At 44.9% G+C, this 27,735-nt stretch overlaps 1 protein-coding gene across 3 annotated transcripts in view; it reads right to left on the bottom strand.

Moving 5' to 3' along the window:
- Positions 1 to 27,735, bottom strand: part of SPECC1 (sperm antigen with calponin homology and coiled-coil domains 1) — a 262,628-nt gene that overhangs the window by 40,718 nt on the left and 194,175 nt on the right. Inside the window, exons 13-15 of one of the 3 annotated variants that reach the window (XM_040630107.1) lie at positions 24,647 to 24,803; positions 20,517 to 20,619; positions 20,355 to 20,399 (exon numbers count right to left, since the gene is read on the bottom strand). In XM_040630107.1, coding sequence (XP_040486041.1) covers positions 20,355 to 20,399; positions 20,517 to 20,619; positions 24,647 to 24,803 — 305 coding nt within the window. Of the gene's footprint in view, positions 1 to 20,354; positions 20,400 to 20,516; positions 20,620 to 24,646; positions 24,834 to 27,735 lie in introns of all 3 variants that reach the window. The other 2 variants (XM_040630108.1, XM_040630110.1) reach the window with 2 other exon arrangements.

Consider the following 27,735-nt stretch of genomic DNA (forward strand, 5'->3'; position numbering starts at 1 on the left):
GTGTCTAAAAGCCTACCTCATTTTCTCCTGCGTTTTGTACGCATTGAGCAGCCTGGGGGCGTCCTGGGTGGCTCAGTCGGTTAAGCGTCTGCCTTTGGCTCAGGTCCTGATCCCAGGGTCCTCGGATCGGAGCCCCAACGGGGGCTCCCTGCTCAGCGGGGAGTCTGCTTCTCCCTCTGCCTCTGCCCCTTCCCCCACTCGTGTGCCCACACTCTCTCTCAAGGGAATAAATAAAATCTTAAAAAAAAAAAAAGGAATTCAGCAGGTTGGAACAGGCAGGACGTGGATCCTCAGGCTGCAGGGCTGCTGAGCTGAGCCCTGGGGTTGGGATTCTGGGCTATCATGGCACCTCATAGCCAGGCCTCTGGGCAGCCTCACTCCCAAACCCACACCCAGCCTCCACTCCAACCCCCTCCCAATCTATCACCCTCCGCCTCTAGTTCTTCAACACAGACCTTTCTGACTTACAGAGCTCTAGAGGCCAAATTCTTGGTGACCAAAGCTTTTTCCTTTTCCTCAGTGACAAGGAGGACTGACTCTCCCAGTTTCTAGTAGGTGATGGTGATCTGGGGGATGGGGTGTGGACTACATTCCATAGCTCTGAGAAAAGGGAGGAGAAACCAAACAGCTAAATATTCATGTTAGAAGAGCCTGCCTTGGGGCGCCTGGGTGGCTCAGTCGTTAAGCATCTGCCTTCGGCTCAGGGCATGATCCCAGCATTCTGGGATCGAGCCCCACATCAGGCTCTTCTGCTAGGAGCCTGCTTCTTCCTCTCCCACTCCCCCTGCTTGTGTTCCCTCTCTCGCTGGCTGTCTCTCTCTCTGTCAAATAAATAAATAAAATCTAAAAAAAAAAAAAAAAAAAAAAAAAGAAGAAGAAGAAGAGCCTGCCTTCCCACACAGGCGACAGATTCGGGTCTAATTCGCTCAGCTAAACAGCTGTTAAAGGTTTTGAAGACACAGTGGCAAGGGTCCCCCCAAGCCGTGGCTGCAGTGTCCCTGCTGCGAGTTTACCCCCCGAGGAAGATGGATGGATGCAAAAGCAGAATGGGAGACACACGGATGAACCTGGAGGACATGACGGAAGGAGACATAAACCAGACGCAGAAGAACGAAGCTGGATGATTCCATTTCCGTGAGGTACCTGTAGGAGCCAAATGCACGGAGACCGGAGGTAGAACAGAGCTCACCAGGGTTTGGGGGGCTGGGAGTCAGTGCTTAATCGTATAGGGATTCCGCTGGGGGAAGATGAAGGGAGTTCTGTGGATGGACCGTGGTCACAGCCACGCGACCATGTGGATGTGAACGCGCTAAGGCGGCCACGGAGCTGCACACTGAAAAATGGTTAAAAAGGCGAATTTCACATTCCGTTTTACCACAGTAAAAAGAAGACGAGATCAAGGATGACAGGCACAACAACAGAGCAGAAGGCACAGATCCTGCCCATCTTCCCACAAACACCCATAAAAGCGGCGAAGTGGATTTCATTGCACAACGATGCAAACTCCCTGTGTAATTAAGAGTACTTTCAAGACTATCCTGTTCTACTTAGCAAATTGCCAGGTAACTTCCCCAATCTGAGTGAGAAGTTTCCAGCCATTCCTTTAAACCACTGTTTGGTAGTTCTGCTTGGCTGCGCTGTGGTCACTTTCGTCCCCGGGGACCCCAGGACCTTGGGGGCTCCGCCCTCGTCCTACAGACGCAGCTCAGGCCCAGCTGGTGCTTGCGTGACAGGAAATCCGGCACCGTCAGGCGGGCTGCATGTGACCCTTCTGCCCTCACCTCGGCTTTCTTATCTTATCACCAGAACCCTCCCAGGTTGCTGCCGCGCCCGTCTTCTTCCCGGTTTTCTCCGGTCCCTCTAACCCTGACAGGCCCCTCGCTCTGACTCCAGTTCTGACGTTGCACCCCAGCGGGGCTCACTGACCCGTTCCTCATGAATTCATGGGCTTTTCTGGCCCTGCATCGTAAAACTTGGATTTTGACGGGGAAAAGGTCTATTTATTCTACTCAAGTTTGATTAGCACTGATTTTAGCTTTAGTTTTCACGTCATATCAGAATATGCTACTCAGACTCTCAGGCCTTTTCCACCTTTTCAATCCATAGGCCTTATGATGCTCATGGTTAGGTGACCGCAAATCAGGGGGAAAAAAACTAATAAGGAAAGTACACCGAAAATGTAACAAGATAACAAGAGTAAGAGTAAATACAAATGAAAAAGCCACAAGAAAATGTGAATGGGCTAAATGTCTCTATGAGAGGAATTTTCAGATTATATATAAAGCTAAACTGTAAGAAATATACTTAAAGCATGCACTGAATAAAAAGGATCAAGAATAAAGGAATTATAAAAATACGTCATGCAAATAAAAGCTAAGTGAAATGGATGGGGGCGCCTGGGTGGTGCAGTCGTTAAGTGTCTGCCTTCGGCTCAGGGCGTGATCCCAGCGTTCTGGGATTGAGCCCCACATCAGGTTCCTCCACTGGAAGCCTGCTTCTTCCTCTCCCACTCCCCCTGCTTGTGTTCCCTCTCTCGAAGGCTGTCTCTCTCTCTTCAAATAAATAAAAATAAAATCTTTAAAAAAAAAAAAAAAGCTAAGCAAAATGGGAACAGTGTATTAGCATCCTAAAAAGAAAACTTTTAGGTCAGAAGGTGTAACTGAAATAAAAGGTACACATATTAAGAAGATACAAGAGCTATGAACCCTTAAGTCTGGTATCAAAATATCTAACGTAAAGGGGCGCCTGGGTGGCTCAGTTGTTATGTGTCTGCCTTCGGCTCAGAGGGTGATCCCAGGGTCCTGGAATCGAGCCCCGCATCAGGCTCCCTGCTCTGCTGGGAACCTGCTTTTCCCTCTCCCACTGCCCCTGCCTGTGTTCCCTTTCTCGCTGGCTGTCTCTCTCTGTCAAATAAACAAACAAACAAATAAATAAATCTTAAAAAAAAAAATCTAACGTAAAAACTTAGAAACCAAAGATTTTGACAGAAACCAGAATTAGAGTCAGAGACTTCAACACACCTCACTCAGAATTTCACAAATCAACCAGCCACACAGTGAAAGACACCCTCCAGTACCCACAGAGGGCAGCTCGGGGCCATTCGTAAGTTTTGCTTGAGAATAAGGCGGGGGGGGGGGGGGGGGGTGTNCTCCTTTACATGCATGCACTAAAAGGTCCTTGCAGAGGACTCTGATCAAAGGAAAAGAGCATTTAGTCCCAAGGAAAATTTAAGCCTCCACTTCTGGGGAACATGAGAATTACAACTTCTAAATGGTTTCCCAGCTTCGAGCCAACAAAATTTCACAACGCTCTGGGTTCTCATTTGTCAGAAGGAGTCAAGAGTCTTGTATGGATCTGTCCTGTATCCCAGAGGATAATATGTTCCTGCTGGCTAAAAACTGTCACCAACCCTACTGGAGAAGGCAGAAAAACCCTATTGCATTTTTTGACCGTGTATAAATGACCATGTATAAACGATACAGGGTTTCAGTGCTTGCTGACATCTCAACAAAACACCAGGTCTTATTAACACAAAAATTCATTTATACCTAAGCCAGGCAACAACAAGAAGCCAAATGTCCCTTTGTTACTAACAGAGTATAAAAATATGCTTCAGCTGCTGGGGCGCCTGGGTGGCACAGCGGTTAAGCGTCTGCCTTCGGCTCAGGGCGTGATCCCGGCGTTATGGGATCGAGCCCCACATCAGGCTCTTCTGCTATGAGCCTGCTTCTTCCTCTCCCACTCCCCCTGCTTGTGTTCCCTCTCTCGCTGGCTGTCTCTATCTCTGTCAGATAAATAAATAAAATCTTAAAAAAAAAAAAATGCTTCAGCTGGGTATTATATGCAACTGGTGAATCACTAAATTCTACCCCTGAAACTAATGATACAGTACATGTTAACTAAATTGAATTTAAATTAAAAAAAACTATAAAAACAAAAACAAATAAATAAATAAATTAAATATACTTCATATTAAATAATGACCATAATTAAGCAGCGATGTTCCCCCAGGAATAATATATGTACTAGACCAAGTTGGGATTTTGCTCCCATGAGGAAATCTGTTACATAATGTAATACACATTTATGTCAATTACATAAATGGGTTGAAAGAGAAAACACCTTATGTATTACTCAACAAATGCCAGAAAGGAATTTGATATAATTCTTATCTATTTCCAGATTAAAAAGAAAAAATCTCAGTAAACTCGGAACAGAGCTAAGCTTCCTTTAACTGAGAGAGTATTTACTAGGAAACAAAACAAAAATATATTTAAAGGTACGATACTACTGTGAATGGAAAATAAGACAAGAATAGCCAACATCAATGGTAGTATTCAACATTTTCCGGATTTTCATGAATGTAATAAAAAAAAAAAGTACAAGAGGTATACGTATTGGAAAGAAGGAAAAAAATAAGAATTATTTGCAACAGTTTGCCTCAACAACTCTAGAAAATCGACAAATAAAATCAAATAACGAGAAACGTTGAGATGGAAAAATTGTCATCTGTGACAATGACAGCTAACAGGAGCCCCTCCTGTGGTACAGCACAGTGGACGGAACTTTCTCATTTTCCTGCACACGAGCAGTGTGTGGTGAAGAACCAGATGAGTCAGTGGAAGACTAGAACGTCAGACATCTCCTAAGCTCCTGTTTACACCTGGGTCTACCAGGTACTCGAACAGAGTGCTAAGTAAATGATAAACAAATGGCTATCCACTCAGGAAAAAAGTTATAGTTCTACATATAGTACAATAAACACAAACTGCAAAAAAAGAAAGATTTAAATATTTTAAAAAAGGATGATCTGGAACCCTGGTGACGGATAAAGGCTGATATTTTAATGTATAAAGAGCTCTGCGACTTCAAGGTAAAGCAGATCGAACACATGGACTTACTTTCATTTCCTCCTGAAGTCCCGCAAGACCACAGAAAAAAGAGATTGCTTTTTTCCCCCAAAGGTGTTAACTGATGAGCAAAAAAGGAAAGAGGAAAAGAAATAAAGTTCTGGCATCTGATAAGCAAACAGACCAGAAGTAACTAACATAACGGACCTAACAAAACTAAATCCCAAGCCAGCAATGGGAAGAGCAAAGATCCAACCTGATTTTAGTGCAAAATTTCCCAAAGGCTCAGAAAATAGATGGTGCAAGGCACTTCAGGAGGTAAGAAGAAAGGTGGTTAAAAACCGGACTGGCTTAGATCCATCTACAAGGCCATTCAAGTCAACTGAAGCCTAGGGAGTAAAATGGCGTCTCTGGACAGGGTGGGTATTGGGCATAATTCTTACTTCTAGATTTAAAAACAAATTCTCAGTAAACACAAAACAAAAGCAAGCTTCCTTTAGTTAAGAGAGCATTTATCAGCAAACGATTGTGAAAATTAATAAAGGGAACTCTCACTGAGATGGAGTAGGAGAGACAGAAGGGGAGGATGGAGCGGGAGCCTACCACTCAAGGTCAACTGCAGGAAAAGTTGTCAATTACAGACCTCAGAAGAATCCTGGACAGGAGAGACCCGTTACAGGATGGACACAGTATCTCCTATAAGAAACCGACTATCCCTGCAACTCGGACAATGAGAAAGAAACTGTGGTCACCCTGAACTCTTGCTCTTTCTCCAATAGACTTTTGTTGAAAACAACTCCTCCCATCTTCCCCCTTCTTCTCCATAAAATAATGTTCTTCTCTTGTTTGTTTGTTTGTTTTGGACTTGTCTATGGTTTTGCCATAGCTTGCTTATCCCAAATTGCAATCCTTTGTTATTCCTGAATAAACCCATTTTTTTTTCTGGTAAAATGACTATCTTATTTTTAAGGTTAACACAATATAAAAATGACATTTCATGGTGAGGCACGAGTGATGCCCTGAAAACAGGGGAACCAAGGGGACTCTGCAGGGTACCCAGGTGGTCAACAGACCCTCCCAGGCACCCGTGCTCTTCTCTGCTCCCCCAAACCCTGGCTACCAGGATGGTGCCCTCAGCCAGAAGACCGGAAGGTCCTTCTCTGGGGAATCTGAGCAGCCCAACAGGACAGATGCGAAGACACAGACACCAGGAGTCCATCAGGGACGTGGCACAGGCACAGCACTCTACAGTGAAGACCACAGTCACAAGCCTCACAAGCGAGCCAGGAGCCACCAGTCAGCTTTGGAGGGTCCCACACTTATATGAGAGCAACCACTACTCAAGGACCAGGACTTTTCCGATAAAGTCTCTAGCGCACAGACAGAGATCAAGCAATAACAAAACAAAGAAACCTGGAGGAAAGAACTTAGGCAGGGAGAAGATTTAGGGATAAAAGCCACCTATCGTTCTGGGCAAAATTAACAGAAGATATCCCATCTATGAAACAAAACCAGAAATGCTATAAAAAACACAGGGTCCGAAAAAGAACTCCTTGAATGTACAAATAGGACTGCGGATAGATTCAATGGAGTATTATTCAGCCTTAGAAAGGAAGGAGATTCCTGACACACGTACCACATGAATGAACCTGGAGGACATTCTTCTGGGTGAAATAAGCCAGTCACAAAAGGACAAATACCGCATGCTTCCACTTCTATGGGACTATCTAGAGACATCAAAACCACAGAGATAGAAAGAAGGCGGGCTGCCGGTGCTGGGGAGAGGGGATGGGGAGTTACTGTTTAATGTGTCCAGTTTCAGTTTGGGAAGATTTGAGATTGACCGCACAACAGTGTGAATATACCAAATACTGAACTGGGCACTTAAAAATGGTTAAGATGATAAATTTTATTTTATGCATATTTTACCACAGTTAAAGATTTTAAAAGATGAATGAGGTGAAAAAATATGATAGCAGAAATGAAACATTTAAGAGATGTTAGAACACTAAGGAAGTCTCTCAGTAAACTGTGAAACAAAGAGATGGAAGAAAGGTGAAAAGAGATGATAATTAGGAGGCCAGGCTAGGAGGAGTACCAGAAAAAGAAAACAGAAAGGAGGAAATTTGCAAAAAAATAATTCAAGAAAATAGGAACAGGAGTTATCTTACCAAAAGAGTACAAGGAGTACCCAGAATGATAGAAAAAAAAGAAAGAAAGACCCACATCAAGGCACATCACCCTGAAATATTAGAAGGCTGAGGACAACTGGAAGCTCCTACAAGCTTTTGGAGAGGGGAAAAAAAAAGGTCTCATAAAGAAGTTTTGGAATTATTTGTTCTCACTGCAACACTGGAAACCAGAAGACAATGGAGCAATGCCTACAAAATTATGAACAAAATTTTATAACCTAAAATTTTATACCCAATTGAACTATCATGTGTCAGAGTCAAATAAAGATAAAGGTCATAAAAAAATTTTTTTTGCAAGGTCATAAAATTTTACCTTCCAGGAACCCTTGCTCAAAGAGACAATGGAGGAACCAAAACAAGGAAGGCAGGAAAAAGAAAGGAATAGGGCCAGGGCCCAGGACACAGAAGATTAAAAAAAAGAGAGGGACACCTGGGTGGCTCAGTCAGTTAAGCATGTGACTCTTGATTTCAGCTCAGGTCGTGATCTCAGGGTCACAAGATGGAGCCCCTCACTGGGCTTCACACTGGGCATGGATCCTACTTAAGACTCTCTCTCTCCCTCTGCCCCTCCGCAACCGCTCAAGGGCGGGCACACACACACACACAGACACACACACACACACACACACACACACACACGTGTGCTCCCTCTCTCTAAAAAAGAGAGAAGCAAAGGTAGAATGGTGAAGAGAGACCCCAGTTTGAGAGCTGTGCACCAGGCAAGGACGATAAACCATGTTGGAGGAGGTCAGACGTCTCCAGGGGATTCCCTCAAGGTGAACCTAGTGGAATCTTTGACTTGTATGACATAAGCAGATATTTCATAAGCGTTTGGAATATATTAGTGATTATTACATAAAAAAACTAAAGTAAACAACAGAACAAAAAGATAATTATGAGAAAAACAAAGGTTGTACAGAAAAGAAAAAAATAATTTATGTACTATTACGTGGCTTATCTATGAATAACATTTATATCCTCTAAATATAAGTTCCAAATATGCACAACTACATGGGGAGAATGGGAAGACAAGAAAGGAGGGGTGAAAAAGAGATAAACACTCATCTTTCATAGTAGGAGATCAAGGTACAAAATCTAAAATAGAAAACAAGAAACCCTACATCAAAAACTAAGGGTACACTGTATGGTGACTAACATAACATAATAAAAAATCATTATTAAAAAAATAATAAAATAAAATAAAATTAAAAAAAAGAAAACAAGAAACAGCAGCATAGGCACGCTATTTAGCGATGTGGAGGTAAACTGCAAAGAATCATCAGATCAGTGAAATGAAAGAACCCACCCTAAGAGAATAGAACTCTCCGGGGCTCCTACAGATTGCTATGGACCGAACTGTGTCCCCCCCACAAAGTTGTATGTTGAAGCCCCAACCCCCGGGTTATGGTATTTGGAGGTGGGGCCTTTGGGAGGTGATTGGCTTTAGATAAGACACCGATGAGATTAGTGTCCTTTCAGTAAGAGCTCAGGGAGTAACCCCCCCCATTATCACTTCCAGAGCCCTGTGAAGTATTAGTTGTGTAAACCCCCAAGTTTGTGGTGTTCTGTTACAGCAGCTAAGACTTAGATCTTCCATTATGGGCACGTGTAAGTTTGATAAAAATACAACAAAAAGGGCTCTTATATACTTTGAGGTGAAAAAAAAAGATGTGAATACAAAAGCAAACAAAGCAATTGTGCTAGTATTTAACAGAAGATAGATTTCATTTCATACATAAGTCGCTAACAAACTGATGAAAGGTGCTCAACTTGTATCCGTAATGAAAAATTAAAAGGGACGCCATTTTCTCCTCTTGGATTGGGAAAGATGATGGGAGTATCTATACCTGATAGTGGACCAGGCAGGAGGAAACGGGCACTCCTGTACATTGTTTAAGGGATGGAAGCTTTGGGGCGCTGGGTGGCACAGCGGTTAAGCGTCTGCCTTCGGCTCAGGGCGTGATCCCGGCGTTATGGGATCGAGCCCCACATCGGGCTCCTCCGCTAGGAGCCTGCTTCTTCCTCTCCCACTCCCCCTGCTTGTGTTCCCTCTCTGCTGGCTGTCTCTCTCTGTCAAATAAGTAAATAAAATCTTTAAAAAAACAAAACGAAAAAAACCCAAAACGTCTTCGCAAACCATCGTGTCTCACACGCAGCCGCAGAGACGCTGCGTGAAAAAAGGCCTCATAAGATCTGAGGCCAGTGATGACATTCATCTTCCCCTGAGAATCTATATAATATATAACAAAGTCAGGAAAAGAACCACTTTGATGACAATAAATAAATCAAAGCATTGTACGTTCTTTGAATTGTGCATGTGGCCCTCCAGAGACCTGTCTCAAAAAAGAAAACAACAAACAGAGCTCCGCAGGGCCTGGTATTCCACAGGCCGCTAGCTACTGGACGAGCATATGCTCATACTTGTCTGTGGGAACTCAGAGACAGAAAAACAGAAGTTGCCCGCGATGTGGGTGTTCTTTCCAGATGCAAAATAAGATTTGTTTTGGACAACACAAAGATCGCTTTTTTCCTCTCACAGAGAAGAATACATAGCTCCCAGCTCATGGGCTCAAAACAGGCTCAAAGAGGTTTGTCTGTGCCTCCCTGATACCACAGCTATCCCTCGCTAGCCCAGGTCTTGCAACACGAATTTGGAAACCGCACAGACTCAGGTTTTGAGGTCAGCCTCTCACTCGCTAACACTTGCGTCTTGCTCTCTGAAATCCAAGAACCACATACGATTTGAATAACAGAAGATACTTGTGTACATCTGTATCTCATGGAGGGGTCCGCCAACTTTTTCTGGAAAGGGCCACACGGTAAATAATTTTGGTTTGTAGGTCATACAGCCAAAAAGGCTCTACTGTAATGACTCATCCCTGCAGTTGTAGCACAAGAGAGCTACAGGCAAAATGTTTAGGGATGGCTGCACCTGTGTTCCAATAAAACTTTATTTATAAGAACATGTAGTGGGCTCGATTTGGGCCCCGGGCCATCGTTGGCTGAACACTGATCTGAGTTGAGGCTTAAATCTCCTGTTACAGGATGAGACCTACATTATTACTATATCAAATGGCAAAAGCTTTGAGAATACCAAGTGTTCACTTTACTGTCTTTAAAAAGTAAGATGGGGCCAGGCCAAGAGAAAATTCTGAGTTATAGCAGGTGAAACTCAGGGAAAGGACGTTGGAAAGGACATCACTTGGAAAAGTGCCATCTTTCTTTTTTTTTCCTTTTCCATTCCCCTTTCCTTTCCTTCCTTTCTTCCTTTCCTTCTTTAAAAAATATTTTATTTATTTGTTTGAGAGAGAGCGAGAGATGGGGAGAGAGAGAGCAAGAGCGTGCACAAGCCAGGCAAGAGGCAGAGGAAGGTAGAAGCAGACTCCCCACTGAGCAGGGAGGCCGATTTGGGGCTCGATCCCAGGACCCTGAGATCATGACCTGAGCCAAAGGCAGACACTTAACTGACTGTGCCACCCAGGTACCCCTGTCATGATATATGTTTGATGCAAAGAATATATCTGGGTTATGAATCATAACAATAAAGTGAATACCTGTGAATCCCACCGCCCAACTAAATAAAAATTAGAGTACCTTGTGCATCTCTCTGTTTTACTGTTTTATTTCAATTAGTTTTTAATATACAAGGTAGTTACACAGCTACGTTTTTTAAAGTTCTATTGCTAAGACTTTAAAATTTAAATTCCAATTTCCTACCTACCCCTACCCACCCCTTACCTGTCATCTTCCTGATGCCCTATGTAAGCTCTTCCTACTGCTGTTTTAAAAAACAAATAATAGGGGCGCCTGGGTGGCTCAGTCATTAAGCGTCTGCCTTCAGCTCAGGGTGTGATCCCAGGGTCCTGGGATCGAGCCCCGCAACAGGCTCTTCCACAGGGAGCCTGTTTCTTTCTCTCCCACTCCCCCTGCTTGTGTTCCCTCTCTCGCTGGCAAATAAATAAATAAATAAAATTTAAAAACCCCCAAATAATAGCTTCACTGAGATATAATTCACACACCATAGAGTTAACTTTTTGAAATGTACAATCCAGTAGCTTTTAGTTGATTCACAAGGTTGTGCAACTACTACCACTATCCAAACCCAGAACATTTTCATCAGTCCCAAAAGGAAGCCCATGCCGGGTCACTGCTGATTCCCATACCCCCAGCCCCTGGCAACCACTAATTTGCTTTCTGACGCTATGAATTTGCATACTCTGGACAATTCATATATGTAGAATCATAAAATATGTGATTTTTTGCATCTGGCTTCTTTCTTTAAAAAGATGCAATTTTAGGGACGCCCGAGTGGCTCAGTTGGTTAAGCGTCTGCCTTCCGCTCAGGTCACGATCTCGGAATCCTGGGATCGAGCCCTGCATGGGGCTCCCTGCTCAGGAGGGAGTTTGCTTCTCCCTCTCCCCCTCACCCCTGCTCCTGCTCGCTCGCTCTCTCAAATAAATACATAAAATCTTTTTTTTTAAAGATGCCATTTTAAAAATAATTTTTTTGTTAAAAATTTACATGCTCATTGTAGAAAACGAACTACAGAAAAGCATGAATAAAATTTCAGTATTTAGCCAGAGATAATCACTGCTAACATTTGTATAACATTTTTATAAATTTCTTTTTATAGAATTGGATACTATGTAGACTGTTTTAGAATCTGATTTTTTACTTAATGTGCACATTTTTCCCAGCACCTTTAAATACATTTGCCCAAAGCATGATTTTTAAAGGCTTTATAATATTCCACACACTATATCATAATTTTTAAAATTTGTCTCTTCTTGGAAATTTGTATCACTTTCAGTTTTTGCAAAATGATTTTAAATAAATAAAACTATAATAAACTTGCTTCGCAGGCATCCATAATTATATCCTTGAAATAAATACCTAGAAACATAATTTCTGTGTTAAAGGGCATATTGACTTTGAGATTCCTGATACGAAAGCTACATTTCCCTCCCAAAAGGTGGGATTCAACTACACTCCCACCAATGGTAGAACAGGATTCTCATTTTGCCCAGCTCATCACTTAAGAAAAATCTTCTGAGACGGTAAGCAAAGAAATGACATCTCCTTCTTTTATTTGTATTTCTTTAACTACAAGTGAGACTGAATGCTTCGCTTAAAAATTTTTAAATAACTTTAAATTATTATTAAATTAATTATTATTTTATAATATAAATTAATTATTAAATTAATAATTATTTAATTATTAAAATAACAAATTAATACTTTTTGGCTATTTGGAGCACCTGGGTGGCTCAGTCAGTTAAGCAGCTGCCTTCGGTTTAGGTCATGATCTTGGGGTCCTGGGATCGAGCCCCACATCAGGCTCCCTGCTCAGTGGGGAGTCTGCTTCTCCCTCTGCCCCTCCCCCTGCTCATGCTGTCTCTCTCTTGCAAAAATAAATGAATAAAAACTTAAAAAAATAAATAAAAGATTCTCTTTCACTCTGCCCCTCCCCCCTGCTTGCTTGCTCTAAAAAAAAAGAAAGAAAACAAATATTTGGGCTCTTTATAACTATCATGCCTGTTAGTGCTTAAAAATATATTTACATGGGGGGCGCCTGGGTGGTGCAGTCGTTAAGCATCTGCCTTCGGCTCAGGGCGTGATCCCAGCATTCTGGGATCGAGCCCCACATCAGGCTCTTCTGCTAGGAGTCTGCTTCTTCCTCTCCCACTCCCCCTGCTTGTGTTCCCTCTCTCACTGGCTGCCTCTGTCAAATAAATAAATAAAATCCTTTAAAAAAATTAAATAAATAAATAAATAAATAAATAAATAAATAAATTTACATGGCCTTCACCATACTGAGCTCAAGGCCCTGCAGCCATGAAGGCTGTTAGAGCCTGCCTTGAAGGGAAGATATTCAAACCTCTGGGAAGACGAGAGGATCACTACTGCGCTAGAGACCAGGGAGGAACGCAAGGGAACACCCAGGGCAAAGGTGTGCATGACTTCCGGTGTCACCAGCCACTCTCCTCTGGGGTGCGGCAAAGGCCAAGCCGCCATGCCTCGTTTTGTGCTTGAACTCCCGCCCAGAAGCCTCGAGCCCCATTTCCACCGGGAATGAACCCACGATCCACTCTCCAGTCTGGTCCCGACCCACCATGTACCTTGCCCACCGTCACGCCCAGCCGCCCACGCCTGCATTCCCTCGCGCTAACACAGCAGGCTGCTTTCTGCCCCAACCTCTTGCGCTCACTGTTCCCTCTGCCTGGGACTCCTTCCACCTCAGCTCCACGGGGCTGGCTCTTCCTGTCGTTCTGGGCTGAAGGTGCACATCTTTCTCGGACAGGCCTTCCCAATCTAGGCTGCCCCCGGTCACCCTGCACTGTCCTGCTCCACGAGGTCCTTGGGCCTGTGCCCCCGGCCCTTCTCTTTTCTTTCTTTGTCGTTTGGCCCCCTTTGCTGTCTGTCTGGACCTGGCTGCTGAGCACAGTATCCAGCAGGTGTTCAGTCTATATTTGCTGAGTAGATGCGTGTTTTTATAAAATCAGTTTGGTGACCCGCACACCCCAACCTTGGGCTAAAACTAGTCTGATCATCCCATGATCAATGTTCACTTAACTGTCTCGGGTCATCGTCGGAGGTGTCCCCACGACGTTCTCCCTGCTGGGAGCCCTCTCCTGAGCTGGTGGCCTCAGCCTGACGTGACACCACTCCTAAGGGGACAGCAGAATCTAGTTCTTAACGACCGCAGTCCCCGAGGCCACAGCCAGGTCCCATCCGTGCTTCTTGGTACCTCACTCCTCCAGTCTCAGTGCTGGTGAAGTAAAATGAGAAGCCCCTCAAACTTGGATCCAGCCTTGGTTAAAATTAAAAGATAAAATGGGAATCACAATGCTACGGTGATGGATGATCTGGGGAAAAAACAGTGCTGTTGACAACTGAAGTTTCTTACTAAATTGCCTTACTTAAATTATCTTAGTAAAGATAAGGAAGAGATGACTAGGATATTTATACACCGGTGACTACAGAAGCATCGTGAAGAAAAACACCCGAAAGGGCAAAGGTCTTATCTGAGTTTAAACCCATGGAGCTTCTGTTACTGTCAGAAATGTTATTTTGTTCAGTTTCCTGAGAAGGAGTAAGGAGCTCGTGGGCTTTTCAACTGTTCACCCAAAGCTTCTGGCTTAATCTCTCAGGGATTCAGCCTTTCCCTATGAAGCATACCCTGGCAACAAAGATTATGAGAGAGGTTACCAGATACTTACCAACATACAGAATATGTTATCAGAAAACGGAGGTTCACTTAAGCAAGAAATGACCTCGAGAGACTTGAGATAAATACCCACTGCTCTCAGTCTCTCTCTTACGTACGTGTGGTGTGGATTTTTCTCGTTTGTCAGGAAACTTCTGACTCATTTGGTCTAGCCTTATAGAGTCTGAAATAGCAGTGCCTCTAGCAAATCCAAATCCACCTATGAAAGCTTGTTCTCCATGGCGTCTGTGCGCCAACGGGAACTTTCTAGCACTAAGGCGTTGGGAGTGCCAAGGTCCTCCCAATACCCAGAAAACACTCTGGGGGGCAGCGCCCCGCAGTTGTGAAGTCAACCGGTTCGGCGCTGCAGTGTCCTCTGTCATTTTTCTCCCTGCCCTGCAGCCTCTGACCTCAGCAAGGCCAAGGATGGTCAGTGTGCTTGGCCTTCTGCCCTCCCTTCGCTGAGGGACCCGGCCTGGGACGCACTCTGGTGAGTGGGTGGAATTCAGCTATAAATCTCTGCAGAGTCCTCGTCCCTCCCAAGAAGCATGACGAGGCACAGCCACCCCAGACGTCTGCAGGTGGCACCTTGGCTGTGTTCCCAGGGCCCCGTTGTGCCCTGGTCACCATGGCCAACACTGGTGATTAGGTCAAGGTCACAGGGCAAATTTAAAAGGATGAGCTCTGCCAACACCCCGAGTGAACTTTAAGCTTCGGGAAGCTGGTTCTGGCCCAGGGCCTCCAGGGAAGAGCCCAGCTGAGCTCACCAGGACTTCTGACCCACAGAGCAGTGAGCTAATAATAAATGTCGTTTCAGCCACTCAATTTGTACTAAATCACAGCAACAGAAAACTAAGAGTGGAGTGGCTGGGATCACAAGGTCACAGAGAGAATCCCATAGTTTCTTCCTCAGGGTCAGATTATTTACTTTTCCTAGATGATCAACCTGTGACGTCTTCTTCAGGACATTAAGTGTTCTCGTGGTTCACGTCCGTTGGTGCTTCTAATTTTTTACAACACACAGGCTTTTGGCAAGTTGAGATCCAGAACTGAAAGGGTTTTCTTTGGCGGAGGTGAGACTCTTAGATCTGAGGTTCTCAAGGCTGCCTGCACATCAGAATGACCTGAGGCCCAGGATCCCTGCTTGGGAGACTGTAATTCCTCAGATCGCTCAGCTGACACCTGATTTCAAGCTGCATCACGCTGGACTTGTGACCTCTAAGTCATTCTGATGTGCAGGCAGCTTTGAGAATGATCCCTGGGCAGCAGCATTCTCAGACACCCCCATGCTCTCTACTCCCTGGTGTTTCTCCCTTGATCATGTTATGTCATGTGGCAAAAGGATTTGACAGACGGAATTAAGCTTGCTAATGAACTGGCCCTAAAACAGAGAGATTCTCTGGGTGGGCCTCACCTCATCATAGGAGGCTTTGTTTATTTATTAAAAACATTTTTTTAAAGGATTATATTTATTAGAGAGAGAGAAAGCACAAACAAGGGCAGCGGAAGGCAGACAGAGAATCAGGCTCCCTGCTCAGCATGGGCTGATCGATGCGGGGCTCGATCCCAGGACCCTGAGATCGTGACCTGAGCCAAAGGCAGACGCTTCACCGACTGAGCCACCCAGGCGTCCTGAGGCTTTATTTAAAGCAGAGTTTTCTCGGGCTGGAGAAAACTGGTTGACTTCACAACTGCGGGGTACTGCCCCCCATGGTGTTTTCTGGCTGTTGGTAGGACCTCAGCACTCTGACACCTTATTGCTAGAAAGTCCTGGTTTCCTTGCTGGCTATCAGCCAGGGACCTCTCCAGCTCCCGATGGGCCCCCTTCACCTTCAAGCCCACCCATGGTGTACTGAGTCCTTATGATGCTTCCGAGGAAACTCCGGCTTTTAAAGCGTTCAAGTGTTAGGTCTACCCAGATCATCTCCCTTGTCCCATACGTAGGGAGGAGATTATTTAAGGGTGAGGGTTGCTTGGGGTCGTTCTTAGAACCCTGCCTATCACATCCACCGTCTTGTCTTCTGGCCCCTTGAGAACCCTTTCTGGTAATTACATGAGAGATGTAAATTTCAGTTGTAACCCCAAAGAAGGAATTAAAGGCAGATTACAAAAGGGAGAGGTAGGGTTCCATGGGTCCGATCTAACCTCGGCTCGGGATACAGTTAACAGGCAGCCCTTGCACTGAGAGTAATTTGCAAGGCCTTCCTGGAAGCCTGAGAAAAAAATCCAAGGCAATTTTAAGTTGAGCAGAATGTCTAGAAAGGTCTCCTCTTTGCTGAGAACCACTTCCAGCTCAGTGCGGGCCTCACTCTGGACTGAGTGCGTGTTCGTGTTCCTCCCCCGGATCTCAGTCCTGGGGTCACCGCAAGACACCCAAAGCTGAACCTGGGGCTCCGCAGAGGGTCTGACCCACAGCTCGAACTTCTCAGAGCGGCCACCCCGTGTTACTTAAACTCTAACTGACGCAGTTGTTAAAGTGATGATGTCCTCATTCCGACCTTCCAAGCCTAGTACTTGGCGTGGGATAAAAGATGCCAAGTCTTCCCCGTCCTCGGGGAAGGTGAGCCACAGCTCAAATGTCACCTGCCCGACCTTCGTATGACACTGGTGTCCACACACCTGGCACTCCTAGGCCTCCTACCCCGACTTTTCTCCGCGGTACACTCAGATTTTACTTTTTAATTCGGATCATCAGTCCCCGTGAAGATGGAAGCTCACGAGAGCAGAGATTCTGCCTGTTTTTTTCGCTGCTGATTTCCCAGATCCTGCAATATAACGTGGCACCAAATAGGCCCCTCCGTAAAAATTCACTGGATTAACACAGGGCGAGTTTTGACAGAACCTCTCATGTTCTACTTCGGTGGACTAAAAAGAAATGTCTTTCAAGTGAAAATGCATATGGCTTTGTTTTGTTTTGTTTTGTTTTTTAACTGAGCTGTCTGAGTTTTGTACAACTTATTTTTGGCTTCCTGAGTTGGAGAGAACAAGCTTTAGAAGGCTTAAGAGGCGTCTCAGACAAACAGGTCTAGACAGAGGATATCTTGTGAGGAGTAAATACATCAGACACATATGATTTATGTTTGCCTCTAAATTTACAGAGATTTAACAATGAGTGAAAAATACTCTTCAGGCAGAATGAGTTTTGGGTTTCATCAGGCGTAAAATGCTTTGAAAACTCGTTCAAGATGTTCGCAAAACAAAACAAAACAAAAAAATCACTACAGCAGGAAATAGAATTCTCGCTCTTATGGTGGGAAAAAGCTGACTGTGTAATCTCTCCCTGCAATCTAATTATAATAACACAACATGCCAAAGGGATAATTCCTTCTGGAGATTTTAATTGTCTTTTTGTGTCCATTTGGCACTTCCCTCGATCCACTTCTGTAAGGTGGGGAAATGACAGCGCGGTCAAGTGTCCGTGACTGCGAGCGGCTCAGCCACGGCCAAGACCTTGTTCCTGGCCTGAGCATCAGTCTTCTGTGACCGCTCCTACTTCCCTTACCCTAAAGCCTCCCGGGATCAGCTTTCTCTCCCCAACTCCTTAAGCTTTTCCATTTCCTCGGCAGCGTGGCTGACCTGCCGAGCGATGCCGCTGTTGGGGTGGCCTGCCTTTACGGGGTGCTTTCTACCCCCTGAGTGAGCTGAAGCAGACCGCGCACAGAGCGGCCAAAGGAGAAAACAATGCGTCGGAAACACAGCTCGTACTCTGGGAGTCTCCCTTACTGGCCACTAACACAGCTAATTTTTTTTTTTAGCAGAAAACGGGGGGAAAAAAGGTAATGTCAAAGACACAAAATACTTCAATTCTTGGGTAGAATCTGATTTTAAGACCCTTGACTCCTGCTATTACAGAGACAATCCTGGCCCTGCTGCCGCTTAAGTATCTGGGCTGGCTCTTGGCCGAGGCCTTGTTCTCTTGCTCTGTTCTTTCTTTCTTTGTCCTTGCCCCCCTCAAAGCTTAAGGTTGGGGAGGGAGTGTTGGGTTGCCGAAACCCTCAGAATTTTTAGAAAAGTGGGGTAAACGTATGGGAAAGCGAGGCCTGAGTGGGGAGAAGGGAGGAGATGGCAATTTTTATTTTTACTATTTAATATTTATTTATTTATTTATTTATTTATTTATTTATTTATTTATCTGACTACTTACTTACTCACTTATTTACTTTAGTAATCTCTGCATCCAGAGTGGGGCTTGAACTCATGACCCCATGACCAAGAGTCACATGCTCTACTGACTGAGCCAGTCAGGTGCCCTGGAGATGGCTATTTTATTTTATTTTGTTTTTTTTTATTTTTATTTTTTTAAAGATTTTATTTATTTATTCAACAGAGATAGAGACAGCCAGCGAGAGAGGGAACACAAGCACGGGGAGTGGGAGAGGAAGAAGCAGGCTCCCAGCGGAGGAGCCTGATGTGGGGCTCGATCCCATAACGCCGGGATCACGCCCTGAGCCGAAGGCAGACGCCCAACCGCTGTGCCACCCAGGCGCCCCTATTTTGTCTTATTTTTAAAGATTTTATTTATTTATTTGTCAGAGAGAGAGAGCACAAGCAGGTGAAGCTGCAGGCAGAGGGAGAAGCAGGCTCCCTGCTGAGCAAGGATTCGATCCCAGGACCCTGGGATCATGACCTGGGCCGAAGGCAGACGCTTAACTGACTGAGCCAGCCAGGTGCCCCGGAGATGGCAATTCTAAAGAGCGTGGCTAGTTAATGGGAAAGGAAACACAGTGCAACTCACAGAAGAAACCACTGGAGAATATTTTTGTGTCCTCGGAACAAAGATTTCTGAAACAGGATGCAAAAAGCACTGATCACTGGGAAGAGACGGATAAAGGAGACTTCATTAAAATGAAAGACTTTGTTCAACGAAAAAGGGAAAATCCAATTGGAGCCACCCTGGGAGCTGATATTTGCAATGCATCTATTTGACAAAGGATGGGTACCCAGAATACATCAAGAGCTCCTGAAAGCTCCAGGTGCCCAGTCAGCATGTGGAAAAGTTCTCGGCCTCATCGGCCAGCAGGGAAGTGCAAACACCCAACCACAATGAGACACCACTACGCACTCACCCCAAGACTGGTGCTGTCAGTGCGAATGCAGAGAATCGCTCTCTCCTCACTTGCTGGGGGGAAGTACAACTGTACAGCTGTCTCAGAAACCTGTTTGGCACTATCTCCTGTGCCTGAACGTAGGCACACCCTGATGGCCCAGCAATTCCACTTCTCGGTGTAGATCCAGAAACAATGAGCGGCACGTGTGTTCCGAGAGACACTGACAAGAATGTACCAGCACCACGTAACGACGGCCCCGAACTGGAAATAACTCATCCAGCAAGAATGGAAGGGATAAATAAATAACGGGTGTGATCACACAACAGGTTCCAAAGGGTGAAGAGAAGGAACAAACTGGATAAGCCTTGATAACCTCATACCAGAGGAGAAAAGTCGGACGCAGATATGACCATTTTTTATGGCATTTATGTAAAGTTCAAGTGCAGGCAAAACTAATAGAGCATTTAGGGATGCCTGCTTTTTGTGGAAAACCACGAGGAAAAGAATTGAGGACAACAGCTGCCTTTGGGAGCGGGAAGGGGCTAGGATCAGAAAGTCACACGGAAGGTTTGGGGGAATTGGCAATGCTCTGTTTCTGGATGTGAGTAGTGATGGCCTGGGTTTTCACTTCATTAACAATCCGTGAAACTATAATTTATATTTGACGAATTTTTATCTCTGCTTATGATATTTCATAATAACAAAGCTTACACTTCTATCAAGTATGACTTCCTCATGTAACCTTCCCAGAAGACAAACACTGTCCTGATAAACTGAAGCTTAACTAAATGCAAACTGTTCTAAAGTAACAGAAAACTTTCGAATGGCCACTGAAGTGGGGCTTTTGTGTCAATTAGGGAAAGGCACCCTCTTTGGAAGGTGGTTCAACAAAAGCTGTCTTCCCAGGACTGAAGCAGCCTATTGGGGGCATTGCTTACGGAGTTCCTAGCTCCGCTGAGCAAAGAAAAAGGTGGCTCTGCCCACAGAAGACGCAGACCTGCTCTGAGGTACACGGTTTGTTGGGTGGAGCGCAGACTGGCTTTCAGGTCCACTCACCCCTTTGGGCACCACAGCACACCCTACCACCACTGGCGGCCCTCCCTAGGAGAACAGAAGGACAACAATTATACACCAAGCATATGCATGCACAGGACAGACACGGGCACAGGACCGCTGCGGCCCACAGCAGGCTGGAGGCTGGCCGACGCTGTGACTTACCGCGTAGCCTTCTGTTTTCTTTTGGCACCATTTCAGGAGAGCGTTGCGCTTGGAGCCGCCATATTCCCGGGCCAAGGCAGCCAGCGGGTCTCTTCTTTCCACGCTGGTTAGGAAGAAGAGCACAGAGTAAAGAGAAGATGCTAATTTTTAGAACCCTCAAGTACGTAAGAAGTAAACAACTAGATTAGAAAAGCAAAAGTCTAGGTCTCTCCAGGGAGACTCAAGAGAAACAACCAAATCAGTCGTATCAATGATACATTTCATTATGTCTCACACTATGGAAAAAATGAAATTGTACTTCTTGGCTATCAGAAGTCTGGAAAGAGGATGGTTTGGGTTTTGGTTTTTTTAAAAATCTATCTGTTGGCTCCATCCATCTAGCTCTTTCTTAACTTAAGTACACTATCATTTTAATGAAAGACACTATAGAAAAAAACACTCCGCAAGTTTCAAGGCTTCACCTATATCTACACAACATATAAAGTTAGACTGAAAGGGCATTTAGAAACACCAGATTGGCTGCTTATGGAGAGTGCTGGGAAGGGAGATACAAGGTGCAAATCCGTAAAGATGACTCCAAAGAGGGTCTTCGCACACTCCAGGGGTGGCACTCCTCAGCTGGTGCTGCATTAACACAATTTGGAGCCCCTGTTTAGCCAGAGGAAGTGATTTTACTAATTAAGCCACGATAGCATTCTAAGAGCAAGAGCTTAGGTGCCCCGTTCTCAGTTTGCTCTAGACGTCTGTTCATCTTTACACTAGCTAAGATTATCCACATCCTACCAAGGGATTTAAGACCACCCAGTTTCTTCCACGATGACTATCGTGACATGAGAACTGTGCTCTCCGGCGTTCGAACAGCGTGCAGGAGAGCAGGGACAAAACAGCGGACGTGTGTCTGCAGCACCAACTGTTAACGGGCAACAATTTAAGAGTACAGTTCGCCCCTGAACAACACGGGGATGTAGGGGTGCTGACCCCACACACAGCTGAAAATCCATGTCCAACTTTTGACTCCCCAAACCTTAACTACTAATAGCCCCTGGTGGACAGGAAGCCTTATCGATAACACAGAGTCGATGAACACATGTGTGTATGTCACATTTATTGTACACTGTATTATTACAATAAAGGAAGCTAGAGAAAAGGAAATGTTATTAATAAAATCATAAAAAAGAGAAAATAAATATATAATACTGTATTGTATTTGTCAGAAAAAATCCACGAGTGGACCCGTGCAATTCAAAACCCGTGAAACAGGATTTACCCCTAGATATATGTATCAGGGCACATATTCAAGAACGCACAGAGCTGCACTTTTTATACTAGCAAGAGGCTGGAAACAATCAAATGTACATCATCAGGAAAATGGGTGAATGGTGGGGTACCCCTACAATGGAGTACTACGCAGCAGTAAAAACTGATGAATTACGGATGTATGCAATAACTTGAATAAACACGGGGAACAATTTTGAAATAAAAAAAAACACGGGTCCATGTGTACAAAAATTTCAATGTGAGTAATACGTAATATTGTTTGGGGATACAAGCATACACGGTGAGACTGGGAAAGAAAAGCAAAGGACGTCACATATCACGGTCAGAGATGGTGGTGACCTTGGAGTGGGGCAAAGAGGGCTGCTGACAGGAAATTTCAGTGGTAATAATAATTTTCTTTTCCTTTAACTGGAAGGTCGATGTCCAGCTGCATTGTCGTTCTTTATAACTTACATATATTTTCTTGTTAGTATTTTGTATCATTTTGACACTTAATAAAAATATTTTTTAAAAAGATTGTATTTATTTATTTGAGAGAGAGAAAGAGAGAGCAAGCACAAGTGGGGGGAGGGGCAGAGGGAGAAGCAGACTCCCCGCCGAGGAGGGAGCCTCACACGGGACTTGATCCCAAGACCCCAGGATCACCACCCGAGCCGAAGGCAGCCACTTAACCGACTGAGCCACCCAGGCGCCCCTTAATAAAAATGCTTTAAAATATTTTTAAGGAGTCATAGGATGATTCCATACCCCAGCAATCCGAATTAAGGTAGGGAGATTTTTAAGAAAACGTCATACTTGCATTAAAATTTTTCTCGTGTAATTTGGTGGCTGTTGTCCCCTGTGCCTTGCGTATTCGTGGACATAAGTCCATGAGTTTCTGTGGTCAGAGTCGCTGTTAACTATGAAGTTACAGCAACTTTGCCTGTGTTTGACCCTTCATTGCTTAGAACTGAATTTCTAGGTCTGACAGACCAGGGAAGAGTAAAATGAAGGTTTGGAAAAGAGTTTCTGTATCCATGGATGACTAAAACACTAACTGAACAGATTTCTTGACAAACTAAGGTTAACTAGATATGATGCCCCCTCCAAATTAATAATAACAGGATGAGAGCTTCCAAAACAAGTGATTTCTATCCTGTTGTTTGTCTCAATGACGTAAGTACAAAAATAAAATAACACATTAATCTCCACTAATTTAATCTTTCATCATGAAGGGTATAATAAAAATTGCATATTAATATACGCATAGCCTTTTTGTACGCATTTCTGGCATCAAGAAAAGAGCAGTTTCAGGACAGCACTAATTCTGGTCCTTAAAACTAGTTTTGATCACTTAAATCTCCTGCTCACAAACAGGAATAATCTGGGGCTTTCAGTTAAATCTCTGAAAGATATGACTTCATCTATTTGGGTCCAAATATCGGCTACACCCAAAGACATGACAAGAGCTGAACTTATTCAGACTTTCCTAAAATCCTTTTATAATACTCATAACGGTAGTGAGAATGTCTGTGAAGCAGCCCCACTTCCCCAAGTGGCTAGTGTTGTATATCCATCCGTCTGCCCGCTCCAAAGCACTGACTGGATGCAATGCTGTGTGGGTAGCGTGGCCCAGAGGGGCCGGGGCAGAGATCGAAGTGCAAGATGAAGATTTACTGCGTTACTAAAGTACAGCTAAATAAATGGGGACAAAGGCACACTCACGACGCAAGAGTGAGTTAAATACCCGAAAGAGCGAAACACACGGAAAACAGAGAAAGGGGGTGTCGATGCCACGAGGGGGGCTCGCTACCACCTCCTGGAGCATTTGAATTTGGGGGGAAGCACTTAGGAGTGTGAAAGGACAGAAGGGAGCCGGTTCAGGCCAGGATCCTGTGAGCGGTGGCAAATGTTCGTGTTAGCTGCAAAGGCTGAGAATAAAAGTGGCCGGTGAGCTGGGTGGGGCTAAGCCTTGGAGAATGGAGGGAGCAGAGGACAGGAAACATGGGTGGAGGGGTGCATGACAAGTCACGGGAGGTTTCTGAGAAGGTCTGCATGGGATACACTCCGTGTTTTCGAAGACTGACTCCACATGGAGAAGCAATGGGCGAGGGTAGGATGGGGAAGTGGCTGGAGGAGGCTTGCTGGGGTCTGGGGGAGCAGGAGCACTGAACAGGGAGGAAGTGGCAGAGGCGGGAGCTGCCCTGGCGGTCTCTGTCCCCTCTCTCCCCCACCCCTAATATGACTGCTAACAAGCTCTTTCGGTGCTGACTTCAAAATGCCCCTCTGATCCTTCCTATATGCCACTGTTTCGAGTACCACCACTCGAAGTCCAAATCCAAATCCCACAAACTTAGTGGCTCCCCACTGCTTTACCAAAATGAGTACAAACCACTAACCTTGGCAATGAAGACCGTTCACAAGGTGACTCCAGCCTGCCTTCCCAGCGGTGATATCCGGAGCACCTATCCGCCTCCCCGGCCCATACAGTGTCTGCCAGGGCCACTGCCCTCGTGAAGCCCCCAGGCTAATCTAACCAAACGAAACCACCCCCAGTTCCCTGAGTGTTGTGCAGAGCTCCTCACAGTGACCCCTGTGGGCCCCCTAGCAGAAATGCTGCCTCCCCCCTCCCAGACTTCTTGACCCAGCTAATAAGTCCCCAAGAGTCTGTGTCTATTTCTGTTTTTACAACCCTTATTTCACTTTGCACAGTCCTGCTGTCCGGTGCCCTCCTCCCTTGTTGAAAGCAGGTACTGTGGTCGTTTTCATTCAGCAAATACACGTACAAGTAAACTGACTACACAGGGGACAAAACAGAAGGAAGACTCCAAGGTCATCGGCCCAGTGATGTCTCACTGTTTAAAATGTGATACCTGAGTTTGCTCTGTGGTTTCAAGCCCCCAGTGGAAGCGCTCAGCAGCCTCGTGTTTCCGAAGCCCAGAGAAGGGGGTCTGCTCAGAGACTCCAGCGAGGGACTCTTCCGGAGATAAGGGTCCGGTTTTAGGTCCTCACCCCTTCCCTTTAGAAGATCTGTGTGAAGAACAACATAATCACCTATTCCTAGAAGAGAAATTTGACTGGTCACCACACTTTCCTCCCAAGTACAACACAATTCTCATTTTATTCCTAAGTATAAATATATAATAAATATAAATTCAGTGAGTTTCTGGATTCAGTAATAAAAATGCAAATAGGGACATGGCCTTTTCTAGGAAGGATTCTCCAGGCAGGACTGATTACATAATTCATAATTCATAGACACTAATGACAAATTAGCCCCTTGTTCAAAAATTATTAAGAATTTCAAGATGGCACCCTCAGAGCCTTGAACCAAAGCCCTTCTAAGCGCCCCGCACAGGTCACACCCCCACAGAGCCAGCCCTGTTCCCAAGTAAAGCACTTTGTTTTAACTGAAGGGCATCTGAGAGAAAGAGAGAGAGAGAGAGAGAGCTGGCAGGAAGATGCCCAGTGGGAGTTTCAAGGCATCAGGCAAAAAGCTGGGTACCAAGAATGATACCGACTTTACAAGAAAAAGAAGCCATTCCAGTCACAGGGTCTGGCTTGCTAAAAATAAGCAAAGCTCTCTGCTGTTATATTAGGAGTCAAAACAGGTTAATGAAACAGTCTGAATCCTCCAGATGCTATCTTCTCAAGGACCACAAGAGCACAGAGGCAACGGGAGCTCAGAGAAGTGAGATGACTTGCTCAATGCCACACGACAGACCTCGGTGACCAGGCTGAGTCCACGGTCGCCTCCTATGACACCATAAATAGTCATGGAAGAAAACAATACTTGTACAACGAAGAGCCGCCAATTATGGGGAGCGAAGTGGGGAGTGAGGCTAATGAGCTTGGAAGAGGAGAGGAAAAACAGAGCTTACATCACTAACGAGAACAACAAAAACAGTGCATTAATCCCGTTTCGGCAGCTTCTGATGACCTCAATGCTGGCAAGGCCGGCCTGAAAGCAAGCAGTTTTTTACCGTGGAATCCTTTTTTAGTCGAGTAAATAGAATCCTCCGGGTAGACAGGTGCCTGGTCGGGGCAAAGAGGGGGCGCGACAATGGACTGTTTACTTCGGGGTAATAGCTACTGTGGTTTGAGCGCTAGGATTTAGCTTGTCAATTAAAACAACGGCTTCTTTACACAAAAGGTAAAGTGGGAGGGACAGAGAAGACACAAATATTATGACCATGGTTAAGATGGTACGTTTTGTGTTACGGATATTTTAGCCACAACTACCAAAACAAAAAGAAAAAAAAAAAAAGAAAGGCTTGCCCAGGAATATATCACTGTGCATATAACCAAGTTATCCCCAATTTTCCAGTACATGGCAAGTGTAGAGAACTTAAATCAGGTGGGTTTCCAATGCCCTGTGTTGACCTCCCTTCCATTTCTAGGAAGGGGGTGCTCGGTTTGCACAGAAATAACGACCTGCTTTACCAGACTCACTCACCCTTTCTGTTTTTTTCCTTATTTTCCTGCCTTTGGACACCGTTTCCTTCTTCCTTGAGGTCATTATTATGACTCCAAGTCCTATAAGAAGCTCGTATCACTCCTTTCTGAGGCTGCTGATCAGAGCGATCCCTCGCCTCATCACCAAAAGGCAGTGTGGTAGAAAGAACCAGAAGAAATCCTATCCTGGTCCCAGAGCCATTCAGCATCAGGGGGCCATCTACCCATCCCACTTACTCTCTGTAGGGCTTGAATCTCTCACGGGTAAAATGTAGGGGGTGGGCCGAGGTAGTCTTCAAATTCTCAGTATCAGTGTCTATCTCAGCCTGAAATCCTCTTATGCCATGAAAAAGAAAACGAAATTCAGAAGTGGGGAAAAAGAGAAAGGTGACGAGCGAGGTAAAGGATTTTCCAGTCAAAGGGTGAAACTTATCTCATAGAAACAACTATTTTAAGAAGAAAGCTGACCATGTTTGACCATGATCTAAAAGTAGAGCAGTGGGAATTCCTTTTGATTCCGTGGCCGTGTTACAGAAGTTTTGTCTGACGCTTAGAAACACAGGATTTCTATCTACACAGTCCAGATTTCTGGCTTTCTTGCCTTCGTATAGGCACCAGTAAATAATTCGTTTAGGGTTCTTTTCATCTTTTTTGTTGCCTTACAGCAAGGACCACAGGGTCATAGACATACAGTTCTGAGGCATATATCCGGGACAAGCTGACCATTCTGCTACTGTCTCTTTGTTCTGACAGGTGAACTGAGTGGAAAGGGAACAGAAGCTAAGGTGAAGGCCAGCCCTTCTGCTCACCCCACAGCCGGCCATGTTCGCTCAGCCCCTGCAGCGATCCTCTGAGGGAGACAGCACTGTTTCTATTTCAGAGATGAGGAAACCACAGCTCAGAGAGGTGGAATAATGGGGCCAAGCTGCAGGCCCACCCCTGTGTGCCCCCCTCCGTTACGGCCGCTTCACACTGGCCACCAGCACGCGAGGCGCAGGAGTGATAAAGTGACGCAGAGGATTGTGGATTCCAACCCCCATGTCGTCGTCGGGATCCGGATATTAAAAATACCCGGAGTAACAACAGGAAGAGGGCTACACTCAAAGGCAAAGATATCGCTAAAGAGGCATATTTTAGGAATTATGGAAGCAAGAGACCTTCAGAATCAGATAAGATTTTTCCCTAAAAATAGTTACTTTTAAAGACGGTAAGATATTCTCTCGAGATTCCATAAAAAACGAACAAAAAAACCTCCCCAAAGTTAGACATTTCTCCCAAACACATGCACGCTGAGAAGTACAGCGGCAGGAAACAGGATCTAACGGCCCGAACACAAACACTTAGAGTCTTAAATTGCTTGAAATAAATGCCATCGACTATTTTTCTAGGCTCGGTTTCAGGCAAAGAAGAAAAGTTAACCTCTCAAAATAAGGAGTCAAAAGTATTTGCGATTTTTTTATTTTAAAGACTTTATTCGTCAGAGAGAGAGAGAGAGAAAGCACAAGCA

This window comes from Ursus maritimus, unplaced genomic scaffold (assembly GCF_017311325.1).
Source record: "Ursus maritimus isolate PB19 unplaced genomic scaffold, ASM1731132v1 scaffold_14, whole genome shotgun sequence".
Classification (NCBI taxonomy): domain Eukaryota; kingdom Metazoa; phylum Chordata; class Mammalia; order Carnivora; family Ursidae; genus Ursus; species Ursus maritimus.